Here is a 13,846-nt window from a genome sequence, read left to right as displayed (position 1 = left end):
TGGATTTGAGAAGAAATGAGTCACACTCTTAAATCCAAAACTAAATATTAATGTCATCTGAAAAAGAGTAATTATATATAAAAACTGTAATCCTCTACCACTTGACTTGACTTATAAGAGTGATTCAAAAGGCTCCAATTCGCTTCACCTACCCAAATCTCCAATAATCTTTGGTGTTCAGAACAGAACTTAATTTGTAATAATACCAAACTATTATTGTAACTATTGTAATTACACATCCAGTACTAAGTATGAAAATAGTGACATGGATTTCCGTAACACTCCTCAGATGCTTAAAGTTAGTCACCCACACTAATATTTCTCTTAATTACAGCTGATGGGCAGAACATTATGTTGCAATGGCAGAAGATTTTGTTGTATTGTAAGACCTAAATATTAAATAATTGTAACATCTTACCTTATAAACTCAGGCAGATTTTCCAGTTAATCTCAGTTGTTTTTGTCATTGGTGATAGACAATGACACTTATTTCTACATCTAAAATTATTATTATGAATGTATTATTTCATAATATTGATGATACAACTACTTTCAGTAGAAAGACATTAGTAAGTATACCAGGGAATTTGACCTTTCATACAGATTTAATTGTACATTCTTGTGAATCTGGAAGAAATACGTCAAGGTTGATGACCCTGATTTTGAGTTGTATTACAATGCAAGAGCATACCAAACATATTTCATTTGTAGAAAAATTATTGCAGACTTTGACAATCTGTTCTCCAGCTTCATTTCTCCTTTTTAATAGGAAAGTGGCCTCTTGTGTAACTTCTTAAAGGGGAAACAATGGATGTGAATGGTTGTTTTGCATTAATTGTACGAGGATCATTACGCTGCATAAGTCATGCCCTAGAGAATTTATAAATATGTTATAAAACCCTGAAAAATTCAACAAGTCACTGTTTATTCTTCCCACTTTTTTTTTTTTTTTATTAAATTCTTCCAGCCACTAGAAGAATATAAAGGTTTTATACAAAAAAGGGATGCGTCTTATTTCAGCTCTACTGGCATAGCTGAGTTTTACTTACTATTGTGCTAAAGTAGCAGAGGTTAGAAAACAGAAGATCTAAGCTTGACTTACTTGTGTAACTCTTCTGGTCTGTATGAAAATGTAGGTCATTTATGCGTACCGTGATTCCCACTAATGTGTCTATTTTTCATTTGCCTGCAAATGCTAACATCCCATTATGCCTCTCCCCATCATACATTTGATACACTTACGTGTCTTTTTTGTGGTAGCATTCACTGTGGCACTAAAGGGACCCGCTCCAGCACTGTTATAAGCACGGACAGCTGTGTAGTATGCCAAGTTGCTCTTCAAACCTGTTATTCTTATTGATGTCTCATTCCCTGCAGCTTTCACTCTGTTTGAAGATTCTTCTTTTCCGCCATTATTCCAGTATCTAACCTAGTAGATATAAAACAAAACTACTTAATACGTTGAATGGAATGGAGCGTTTACCCACAGTATTGCATTTGACTCCTTTAGGTGCATTTTTTTTCTCAGCTGAAAAAGGTAGAAAAACTTAAGTTTCAAAAATATGTGAACTACGTAAACAAAATTCTTCTTATCCATCTGCCTTTCACGCTTGCTGCTCTTCTGACTGTAGAAAAAAAGAAACTGAAATATTAAATGTTGCTTGAATTAAAAAATGACAACCAGAGGAAAATCATTACTTCATCTAGAAATAAACAAACTAAACTCAAAAAAATGTATCTTACAAAATAGTTTCTACGAAAATAAATGCAATTCTCAAAAAATATGTCAGTTTGAAAATACTGTTAAACACATGACTCATCATAGAAAGCAAAACAATTTCATTCCACATTCATTTTCTAAGATGCTTAGAAGAAAACATCCTTTTTCTGGGTGAAGGTGGGGGCAGAGAGACAGCAAGACAGGTGGTAATCTTCTGTAAATTAGGCATTACTAGAGTCTAATACTCTAAACAAGTAGCTGTTTGCTTTGATTTTCAATTGCTTTTATGAAAAAAAAAATTTTTTTTTTTTTTAACAGAATCTTGATTTCTCAATAGTGATTGGGCTGAACTCAGGACTTAATGTATTTTAAATGAATTTACCTCATAACCCAGTAGCCTTCCACTACTCATCTTCCAGGGAATGGCTGTCCAGGAGACTTCGATGGCTGAGGAGGACAGGCTAGTCGCTGATACGCCAGAAGGGGCTACAGTAGGCTCTGTAATGGGAAATCAAAACACGAGAGATCAGCAACATTGGTAATGGTGCAAATATGTTTATATTCCAGTTAATCTTAGTTGTATCAATTGTTGCTATGTTCTCTGATGAAACATAGCTTGTTAAATAGCTGGAGAGAACCACATACCTTCTTCAGCTGAAAAAACTGTGGTTACTGAACTAAATGGCCCTTCTCCTTTGTTATTATAGACTCCAACTTTGACTTCATACGGTGAAAAGGGCAAGATGCTTTCGTTCCTAAAGACGTATCTGGGTGTGTCAGGAGAGGTGACTACCGTCTGTATCCATGTTGTGGTGCCAAAGGGACGGAAAGCGACAACATATCCAAATCCTTCTCCATTTTGTAACTCCTCAGGGATGGGCTGTGAGAAAAGAAAACAGTGACAGAAGTCTGGTCTGTGACATTACATACAGCGCTGGAAAAGCTTTGCAGGAGGAAAGCGCCACCATGCTAATGCACAAGGTTGTAAACAGGTTCTGGTACTACATCTGGGATCATTCCATCAACAAATTGACTCCGGTACGGTAGAGTGAAATGCTTTCTTTTGAACCTATTTTAAGGTTTGCCCTTCAAGAGAAGTTCATAGTTCTCAGGTATACTCCTTGTTTTCCACTAAGTGCTTGTTTTAAGGCACCATTCAGTAAACACTTATTTTCAATTTCTAGTCAAAATTCATAGTTCAAAAATATTAATTGCTTAGTCAATTGTCGGAGAATCCAATACTACCTTTGTACAGTGGCTTATACCTTCTGCCAATGTGATTATGATTAAGTAACCACAAGGAGTCATCAATATTAGTACGTAATAGTATGCTAACATTTTTTAACTCATTAGAAATGGGATACATAACTTAAAGTAGTATCTGATTCTTTGTATGGGTTAGCACATGCATTCACAGTTAATGGTAACAAAGTACAGACTGTAAAGTTGCACTGACCAGCACAATGCTTTGGCTCCACCTTTGAGCAACACCCCTTTCCCAGCCCAACAATTGTTTGAGAACAGAAGCAATCACCTTAGACAAACTAAATTTCTTACTGATCGCAGTCTAGCACAGTAGCAAGCAAAGGAGGGAAGGCAAACGTGCATAGCTCACATAGCAGAATGTTACCAAGCACATATACATCCTAGATGAGAAGCTGCTGCAGCCACGAAAACTCATCTTGTAAGAACAGTTTGAATGAAAACAACCATTCTGTGAAGAAAATTGCTTGCCAGAAAACTTACATCCCATGTTATGACCAGTTCAGACCTGCTGCCGCCACCCCCACTGACTTCAGATGGGGGAATATCAGGAACTGTGAAAAAGAAACGTACAACTGTCTGTGCAGTATAGATAGACGAGGTGACATCATATAATGTTAACCTCATTCTTTGAAGCTAACCCAGCGCTTTTCCTATTTCTTTTGCAAATCAAGGCTAGTGCTTTTGAACCAGCTTGAGCAGTCCTGGAAAGGCCCAGCTCCTTCAGTCAGCTCCTTGGGGCAGACAGGTATTTTTCTCAGCATTTGTAGAACCTCACATATTAAATGCCGTATCTGCTGTAATGTTTATGAACTTCTAAAAGCCAGTGGCATACTTCAGGTTTTCAACAGGGTTAACTCATGCAGATGTATCAGGCAATGGCCTTATTCCAAATACCACTGGGGGTTTTAATTGATGTGTTCTGAGCTACATGCTTATTACATGAAAGGTATACACTGACCAAACACCAGGAAGGGGAAAAAAAAATAGTCAAAATTCGCCTCTTCCTATTCATTAACATTTTTATACTCTGCAGCACTAACTAAACAGACAGCTTTTGGCATACTAAATACAGTTGAAATGTATTTAAATGTTATGTGTAATGCAACACAAACTGTCCCACAGCTAAATGGAAAAATCATCAACAAACTAGTTATAGACTTTTATATTTGATGGCAACGCCAAGCCTGTTTGCAGTGAGCCAAGGATATGTTTTTTTTTTTGACTATATCTAGGATTCTTGAATTAAAAACAAATAAAAGAACCCACTAACCTGCCTCTTCGGTTCTTACTTTTTCTGAGGGTAAACTAGGCTCTCCACCTCCTATTTTGTTACTGGCAACTACACGAAATTCATACTCAACCCAAGGATTTAAATCCACCACCGTGGTTGTGAATGTTTTTCCGTCAATCACATCTGGAACTATTAAAAAGAGAAAAAGAACCATGATGTCCCCTAGTCGAACACATTCCAACAGAACTTGTAACAAGAATTGTGTTTTACCTGTTGTAACTCGCTGCCAGCCAACTGAAAAAGGTGTTCTTGCTTGTACGGTGTAAGTGGTTACTGGGCTGTGATTATCTGTGCCTTCTTGCCAGGAGATCTGAGCTGTGGTATCAGTTATTTCATCCACTTTTACATGTTCAGGGGGCCCAGGTGAGCCTAGGATAAGATTGAAAAAGAGAAGGTATTTTGTAAAACCAGTACGCTGAAAATCCCTAAAATTGCAGTATGGATCCCCATTGTATCGAATACTGTGCAAGGAAGAAAACAATTTAGCTTGGAATAAGAATATTTATATATATATATATTTGTTTTTTTAACATTTACTAAGCTTGCATCTGATAAAATAATTCTGAAATAGTAACCCTGAACTACTATACATATGACAGGGTTTTGTTTTAGTTCAAGAACCTTTATTCAGCATGATTTCTGTACCTTTCCACGTTGTCTTTTACTTTGGTCCTTGATATCCTCTTTTAATCTACTATTACATCTCTGTAGTCTGCCAATTTGTTATCTACAGCTGTTTTAGTGTATGATGTGCTGTAGCAATTTTTCAGCAGACCACCTGAGCAGCACCCTAAGCAGCTATTCAGTCAGGCAAGTGTCCTGCTGCATTCTGGAAAAATCCTCATTCTGCACAAGTAACTACAAAAGCAATTATAAAATAAATGACATATTTTAAAATACACAGAATAAATGTTGATTGCATAATGTTCATTCCTGGATTACAGATTTTCTCTTGCAATAAATGTAGTTGCATCATCAGCAATGAAAGCTACAGTTCAGACTTAGCTGCAAGCATTCCTGCTCTGGAAAAACAAACAAACAAACCCTGCATTATATGCTTTAAATTCCAGTGTGTCCCTAGGACAAAGCCTTTCCTAGGCTTTGGCAGCAGATGCACATTTCACAGGAAGGATGCTGGATCATGGAGTCACCAACCCCATTCAGTCATTTAGCAGAGGCAGCAACTCACAACCACGTCACAGCTGCCAGTGCTGAGTTCCCACTCATCAGTGACTTGAAAGACTGTCAGTGAGAAAATACGACACATCAAGATTTATTATATTCTTACACTATATTAATTTCTCTGGGAAAAAGCAAACTTCCTCCCAAACTGAACTAAAATTCTCCATAACTGCAAGGCAGAATCACATAATTCAAGTCACAGATGAATTAGTTTTGTAATCTACATCATCAGTGGTTTCTGTAATCTACAATACACAACAGTAAGAAAACACAATTTACAGTAACCGAAGCCGAAATTTACCTCGTACTATAAGGTCTGCTGCAGATGCTACACTATCCACTTCTGTCTTCACCATACAAACATATTTTCCACTATGTTTCAGCTGGATGTTTCTAATCATTAAATCTCCTGATGCACTCTGTCAAAATACAAAGGTCTTAAATGAACGACCGTGTGATTTAATATTAAGCTCATATTTTTGCAAGTGGAGAAGGTATCAACCAAAATAGCTGAAGATAAAGTTGCCCTAAAATGACTGGGCAGAAAGTATTTCTGTTTTTATCCTTATTTTTCAAGAATAATTTATTTTCATGGAGAATGCCATTATTTCAGACAAATCTCTAACAACATGCAAATCAGCTGTGCCATTTTGTCACAAGCATTTCTTTTTGAGCTTGAGTATAGTTCACTGATGTCAACGTCTGTAGTTAAATTGTAGGACGTGCATTAGTATGTCTCACTCACAAGCTGAAAACAATTCTGCCTGCTTCCCTTCCATGCATGACAATATAAATACAATGCCAGCTCTTTTACGAAAACAAAGATGTAAACATTTAGAGGACAATCCAGCACTGATTGCTTACAATACCCTAAAAGTTAAGTTGAAAGCAATCTAAAATCTATCTACCTGTTTGGAATGGGATGTTCAGGAAATGATCAACAACAGATACTCACAAGCAAATCATGTTCTACATGAACTAAATTTAGCAAACCTTATTTAAAATCCGGGCAAAGGGGACTATCAAATAGAACAATTTTACTAAAATTAAAAAACAAAACAAAACAAAACAACAACAAAAAACACAATGAAATATTAACACTGCATTTTAATTATTTGTGGCTATTTTGGGGAAGCATCCCAAAGTGTTGTGGAAAATGGAGAAATGTGCAGCAGCAAAAAAAATACAATGTAGGAGGCACTCTCACCTCTCATGGCGCTGCAGACCATTAGCAGTATCCACATTCTTGCCTAGCCAGATTAAACCTTTGTCAGTGTGGACAAGTCCAGGTGACAGTAAGGTCACCTTCCTTTCTCCATGCTAGATGGAATACAAATAAGGAGAAGTGCATGCACAGTACCAACACTTGCTGGAATTGCTTTTGCTTTTCCTGACTGCATAACAATTTCAGCCAGTGCTGGGCTGTGTAAGCAGGTGATACCAGGAGCTACTTGGGAGTCTGCTTGGTTTGCCATCCCCTTTGTATAAACTGTTTGTTTAACAAAGACGACCAGTATGAGTGTTACATCCTATATTTTTCTAACCATCTGCAAGACCAGGTGGTGATCCCATAATGTTCTCACTAATAACTACATGTTGGGGACCTCAGGCATGCATGCCAGGGACTTCCAAGACATCATTACATAGCAATCTATCCACTGAAAAATTATTTTCTTTTGCCATGTAATCCAACAAAGCTGAGTTACACACAGGTATTTTCATTTAACAAATATGCACTGTGACTTACTTAGGCTTATTTACTCACTGCGATGCTCATGCAACTCCACAAGAAATTATTCCGTCACCCTTAGTGGGACCCAGACGAAGTCCACAAAATAGTTGTGTCTATCACTTCATAACATAGCGAGTTTTCTACTTACAAGCCTCAATCCCTTCTTTACACAAGAGATTAAAAAACAAAACTAAAACTAAATATCTGTATTCGATAAGAACTCCTAGTTCTGTCCCTTATGACAAACTCCCAAGAAAAATGTTCCAGATTCAGAGGTCTGAGTTAGTCAGTACTCACTCTCAGATTTTCTTCACGACTGCCTGATAATTTTCTGTGAAAAACTGATTTTTGATGCTTTTTTTTTTTTTGGGGGTGGTGGGGGGGGAAGGGTGTGGGAACGTAAACATGGCTTTGATTTGGAAGTATGTCTGTGTTCGTTTAAAAAAAAAAAAGCTGGAATTTTTAGTGAGAAAAAATATTTCATTTTCCAGTCAGCTTATGAATCCTTAACTGAGCCAATAAAACTGTGAGATTGAGGTTTCCGAATGTTTTTAACCTTTCCTGTCTCGCATCACTATTTGTATACACGACAAGAGTACAGCTGGGGGGAAATATTACTAAATAAATAAAGGCCATGTAGCAATACTGGAAGGTAACGGGCTATGAAATCCGAGCATTCCCATTACAGCATGACAGATGGTCAGTTTGTAATTCTAGAAACATTTCTATCAAAATGTACATGATATACGAACATCTCATGTCTCTTACAAGGAAATCTCATCATCTCCACATGCAGGTGTGCTTTTATCAGTTGCAAGCTGTGGAACAGTCCTGTGTGTTCGGTGCCTACTGATTAAATGCTAAATCTTTTGATGTTTTACAGGCAAAAAAAAAGAAGTTAGGTGCTGAAATTTCAGGGTTTCACAGACAGAAGTGTGTAACCCACAGCTATCCCTATAGAACAGAAGATCTGGCAAGATGACATGAAAGGAAACTTTATGAAGGCTTAAAATGACCAGTTTCATGCTGATGCTCAGCTGTCTGTCTTTTTATTACTTGGCCATGGCTTGCTTGAAATAAGGCCCATTGCTGTAATTGATTATATCTTTCATCTGTCTTAATGCTTAACTTCTCATGTTTTGATTAGAAAGCTAAATTCTGAAAAGCATTACTGTAACCATTCCCCCACCAGCAGCATCGCTTCATCCTACATAAGAAATATTTAATGAGATTTATGGCCTCCCTCTCTCACTGGGGGAGGCTCAGAGAGAATGGTGAGAAATACGCTAGGGACACAAGTGTAGGAAAAGTAAGGAAAGATGTGATTTTTTGATTAGGTTTTAGGCTGGAGCACACAAAATCTGAGTTGAGTTCCTCAATCTGTCATTGTTATGTTTCATGTGATCTTGGGAAAATCATGTAGGGCCAGATTCAGATACAGAGGTAGGCACTTACACTTCAGGTCTAAAGCATTAGGTGTCTGTACAGCAAGTTATGTGCAGTAAGCTAGCTCAATTAATGATTTATCTCCAACTTAGAAGAATATTCTACAGGCCCGAAAGAAGAAACATTTTTAAAATAAAATATGTTTTTATGTTGAAAAATAAAGTGTGCCTGTTCGTGCTGCATACATCTACGAGGAAGTGAAGAGATGGTGTTTCGAACTTACCCCCCCGACCTTCTCAAAATGAGAGGCATCTTTTTTGAAGTCGGTGAGCGTCCCGTTGAAGTACCACGTGAAGCTGATGTCCAGGATAGGATCATGCTGAACCTGGCAAGGCAAGACAACGCTTTCTCCAACAGTGACATCCATGTTTGAAGGTGCCAAAGTAATCCTTGTTGGCTCTGTTGAGAGAAGAAATATCAATTATTGGATTTCTGTATTACTGAGCTTTGCCTGCTACTAATTCTACCGTGTTCTTCAAACCTGATTAATGACTGTCACTTTGAATTATGCAGCTGGACTATAAATGCCACTGACTGACCTCTCTTGTTGGAGCATTGCATCACTGCACATCTACCAGGTAGATTTTATTTTACCGAGCTAAATGCACTGCAACCCCCAGCAATGAAATTACCATTCATAAGCATGTGTGGATCTCAGCAATAACCCGCATGTTTTGGAGCAGGAAGCTGTAGTAGCAGCCATTGGGAAAATTAAGAGGTGGGAGTGGGAAGAAAAGCTAACAAAACCTGGAAACTAGAGGAAATCTACATAGGGTAGGATCCACTGGATATTTGGGCCCATATATCATATCAAACATAAATAGTGTCATTAAGAATAGCTGCTTGCAATTCCTGAATCATACTAACAGAAAAAAAAATCAAGTACTGTAAATACTGCAAAAATTAAATTTCATTCCATAAATCCTCTGCACATAATTCTATTATTTATATATAACAAGGCACGAATCATTTAGAAACAGACTGAAAATCTGTAGCTGTTAATTCACTGAACAAAATAATTCTGTTTGGATCTAGAGATATATAGGATATGTTATGCAGTAGGATATTAAATAATTTTGCATCTGGAGAATATTTCAGATATTCCAATCTTCAGAAAAGAACATCATGGGAAAAGCCAGTCTTCAGCTAAACTTCACAAACCACTTGTCCTTTTAATCCCGTATCTTAAAGACAGCAGCTAGTAATGGATGGCTTGGAGAAAGGGGCAAGAACCCTTTTAACAGTAATTATGTACACAATTAGCTTTCAAAAGACTTTATATTTTACTGCCTGTGGAGTCCCTGAACACTCCTGCAGCTGGAGCTTCTTCCATATCTTTTTCCATAAACAAATAAGCATATAGTTCCTTAGCGCTAAAGAGGTTTTTGGATTAGATTGTATAATGACCTTAAATATTTTTGGTTGGCATGCATTGTCTTTTTTTTAAACAAGTTAAGAAGTACTTAAGAAGTATAATTGCATTGTGTAGTATTTAGGTAAGTAAGAGAGTGGAGGAAGGCATTCAGAACTCCCTGATCTGAGATCCCAGGGCTAAGAAACATCTCTGCCAACCAGAGACCATCTGTCAGTCTCTTTTCTGTCAACTAATCAAACATTTATTCTTTTATTTTTATATATTGTTAAATGCATAACTTCTCACACTTTACTTTTCAACATATTTGTTATTTGTTCAGAGAGGAAACAGAGTTCACATCATTGCAGACTTCTGTTGCAAAGTTTGCAGTTCAATGTAAATCATCGTTCGATGACCCTCTCCCTTTCCAGCTCACCCACCTGTAACTATCAAGTTTGTCGTCCCACTGGCTGTTCCAAACTGGTTTGCTGCCACACAGGTGTAGCTACCAGCGTCAACTTTCGTCACGTTGGCAATTCTCAGTCCTCCGTCCTTTAAGAACATGATTCTAAAAGAGATTTTAAAAGAGAAAAGATTTAAAAGTTGCTGCATTGGTTTGTGGACACAATGTCTGAATACTCATTCTGTTACACCAGGTAGATCAAACCGCATCAGCTACCAAGCTGGTGTTGCAAAGTTTTGATGCTCTGTTCCTGATGGTACATAACAGAGCTGCACCACGCCTTCAGTTACAGGAGAGCCAATGTTTAAGATATGTACACGTGTACGTACCTGAGAGACCCCACATTAACTTTTTTTTTCCAGCTGTAACAACTGAAACTGGAATAATTTTCAGCTGCATCATGTTGTTTACACAGTCTTGCATGGCAGCTTTGAAATAACCATATCATTATGGGGATGGTGCAATAGGATTTTTCATAAGCAATCCACATTTTGCACTTTTCAGTATTCACATGTACAAGCCCAACACGCTGGACTCACTCAAGTCAATAGCTCATTTGCACCACTGACTCCTCAGAGCAGGATTGAGCTCATGCAAGTATAAATTCAGGTTTTGTTTAGAAAGCAGACTCAAGACTTCATGCTGTGGCAGATTTCTGTCTCGTCTCCTCGCCTACACTCTGCAGCAGTGACCTGCAGACATGCAGACAGAGGTATGCTTTGTGGGGGGACTTGAGGGAACAAATTCCCTCCACCCCAAACAAACTCAGGCAGTCAGAATCATGTCCAGCGGACAGATAGCACGGAACAAAACAGAAACACTCCTAAAACTGTAAACCGAAGGAGACGTGCATTACTGTTACAGACGTTAAGAGCACCAACATCCCAGTAGTAGAGTTGACATACCAGACAACAGCACTGTAAGGACCTAAAGGTAAGGTTAATTTAATTCCCTCTTTCTGGGCCTCCCATCTGTCATATCCTTAGATGCAGGACCTTCCACCAACCGAGAGATAACCTGGAGCCTCTACAGAACCAGCTGTACATAAAAACGTTCAGAATAATTGCAAGAAAAAAAAAAAAAGTAAACAGTTTCCTGATACACCTGAGCCAAAAGGCTTCAGAGCTTCTATCTCATATCACACCAATCCATTTCAAAGGCATCAAATGAATCACGGTGAGGCTACGCTGCCAGGTCCCTAGGCACCTTAGCTAGCAGGCATTTTGGAAACGTCCCAAACACCCCACATCTCGCTAAACAGAATCAACAGAACAGCAAACAACATTAATACTCGAGGCAAACCTCTAACCGCATTAGTTGGAGAGTCTTACACAGTCGTCAAAATAAGTATAATCAGAATCAAAATAAGTATAATCAGAGAAGGCGGCAAATGTCATGAAACTTAACATTGCTGTCTTCCCTCTTCAGAAGAGTCGTGTGGATTTTTGGTCCTCTCTCTTTCATGTACTTCATTATTAACCTGCTGCTTTATTCAGTACAAAATTAAATGCACACCCCTGCTGCTTTATTTTTAGTATACGTGGGGCAAATTTGTATCAATAATTTGTCCGAACTGAGATTCAGTCCTCTACACTTAAATACATATTACAAGAAGTAGCTAAGAAGGCTGCTTTGTTTAGCTGGGAACTGGGAGCACTGCCTTTCTTCTCGAAACCTGTCCCAAGCCTGGGTTAAGCAGGATGCCCGTTTGAAGCTACGAGTTCCCTGCTCTTCTGTCACTCAAAGGCTGCACCTACCAGCTCAGCGTGAGCAGCGCTGCGTGAACCTGCCTGTGCTGTGCCAGCTGACGAAGGGTAACGCAAGCAGGGAAGTGCAGCACTGGCTGCAGGGCAAGGCTGGGAAGACTTTCTGGACTGAAATAATGACTGCAAGGAAGCTACTTAGTTTTTGGACTTTCTATCTGTATATCCTGCAAGGGCTTGTACTGCATCATCTACTTTGAAGCAGTTTCCAGCAGAAAAAAAAGCTAAAAATAAATAAAAAAAACAACAGTGTTGACAATGCCTTAGATCAAACAAACTAAAAATAGAGCAGGGGTATAAAATAGAAAATGCCTATTGTTTAATTAAAGCAAATCACTTTTGGAGTGCTCTAACCTATCTTCAAGCCTAGCTTGTCTAAAATAACGAAGCAATAGGCTTATTAAAACCAAGACAGTTAAGTGTTTTTTTTTTTTTTTTTTGGTTTGTTTTCAGAGTTAAAAACAAACAAACTAACAAAAAACAACAAATCAATTCAAGAAAAATTTTATCGTCAAAATAAAATCTTTACCGGTGAATTAGAAAGAGCAACTCTTTACTTTTTCAAATACAAAGCAGTACATGCAGTGCAGCTTATGAAAACACAAACTCCAGAAATAGCTCTACCCCTTCCTGCTGAAGCATTAGAGAAACTGAAGCTTTTAGTACACTTAAAATTATTAGATATTCACACGCTGTTACAAAACAAACAGACTGCGGCTGGCCTGCTGCCAGGAAGCGATCTAGATTTCTAACACAGAAAAATAATACACCCCTTAGTGTTCCCTGTATCTACATGAGTTTTTTCAATACATTTTGCTGAAGGCCAGCAATTTTCAGAGTGAATTTCATGACCTGCATACTTCTGATGTGCTGGCGAACAGCAGAAACTTTTTAGCCCTGTAAAACGAAGATAATTGGCTGAATAATGCTTTGGCATATATGCGATAGCACAACTGGAGACTGATTTAGGATCTATCTGCTCCTCAGATCAAAGTATGATTGACAAAAATGAAATCATTCTCTTGAGCAAACCTGTGGGAAATCAGTCTTTGAGAAGACACTTTTCTCCAACAGTCAAACGAATGGCATAAAAAATACCTAGAACAGCTACATGTCTTAACTCAGGTCCACACTCTTACACTCCTTGACTGAGGTCAAAAGAATGGGAGAGGGCTTAACCAACGTCGGGACTTTAGGGTTCCTGACCTGAGAGGCAAAACTAGGAGAGATTTCCTGTTCTCCCCTGAACTAGGAGGGTGTATTTGGCATTACAGGCCTCCCAAACAGCTGAGGGACTTCAGTGAGGTTACAGACTCCATTAATTCCACCCAGTACGTCAGGTGTGCTTTACTCCTCAGATTATCACTTGTTATCAGTTACGTTAGTCACAACTGACCATGCAGAGATCCAACTGTGGAACAGGCTCATATACTTCTAATACTGATAAATTATTTTACTATTGTTACGGACCACACCTTATTTTCAATATTTACAGATACTGAGACAAATATCATCCAGGATTAGAGAGCAAGCGATGCTCCAGGAAGCCAATCCGAAATCTGTTGACCTCACTGTCTGCCTGTAAGAGCATTCCAGCTATTCCACGTTCACTGTCCCCATATCTGCTTG

General features: G+C 38.3%; 1 protein-coding gene and 1 long non-coding RNA gene across 6 annotated transcripts in view; one reads left to right on the top strand and one right to left on the bottom strand.

The window, feature by feature from the left end:
* The window catches only part of LOC106035496 (uncharacterized), a 122,758-nt gene extending 118,495 nt beyond the window's left edge, over window positions 1–4,263 (top strand). Inside the window, exons 15-17 of one of the 3 annotated variants that reach the window (XR_007166032.2) lie at window positions 2,140–2,258; window positions 2,428–2,505; window positions 2,594–4,263. This is a non-coding gene — a long non-coding RNA (uncharacterized lncRNA). Of the gene's footprint in view, window positions 1–2,139; window positions 2,259–2,427; window positions 2,567–2,593 lie in introns of those variants that run through there. The other 2 variants (XR_010833905.1, XR_010833906.1) reach the window with 2 other exon arrangements.
* Window positions 1–13,846, bottom strand: part of LOC106035491 (contactin-3) — a 97,348-nt gene that overhangs the window by 4,029 nt on the left and 79,473 nt on the right. For 2 of the 3 annotated variants that reach the window (XM_048071513.2, XM_067003032.1), the window contains exons 10-18: window positions 10,432–10,559; window positions 8,861–9,036; window positions 5,761–5,878; window positions 4,488–4,646; window positions 4,257–4,406; window positions 3,467–3,537; window positions 2,366–2,600; window positions 2,103–2,218; window positions 1,243–1,429 (exon numbers count right to left, since the gene is read on the bottom strand). In XM_048071513.2, coding sequence (XP_047927470.2) covers window positions 1,243–1,429; window positions 2,103–2,218; window positions 2,366–2,600; window positions 3,467–3,537; window positions 4,257–4,406; window positions 4,488–4,646; window positions 5,761–5,878; window positions 8,861–9,036; window positions 10,432–10,559 — 1,340 coding nt within the window. The remainder of the gene's footprint in view (window positions 1–1,242; window positions 1,430–2,102; window positions 2,219–2,365; window positions 2,601–3,466; window positions 3,538–4,256; window positions 4,407–4,487; window positions 4,647–5,760; window positions 5,879–8,860; window positions 9,037–10,431; window positions 10,560–13,846) is intronic. The other variant, XM_048071525.2, reaches the window with a different exon arrangement.

Source organism: Anser cygnoides, chromosome 10 (assembly GCF_040182565.1).
Source record: "Anser cygnoides isolate HZ-2024a breed goose chromosome 10, Taihu_goose_T2T_genome, whole genome shotgun sequence".
In the NCBI taxonomy this organism is placed as follows: Eukaryota; Metazoa; Chordata; class Aves; order Anseriformes; family Anatidae; genus Anser; species Anser cygnoides.
The sequence above is the reverse complement of the archived record's forward strand: the minus strand, read 5'-3'. Positions and strand labels throughout refer to the sequence as shown.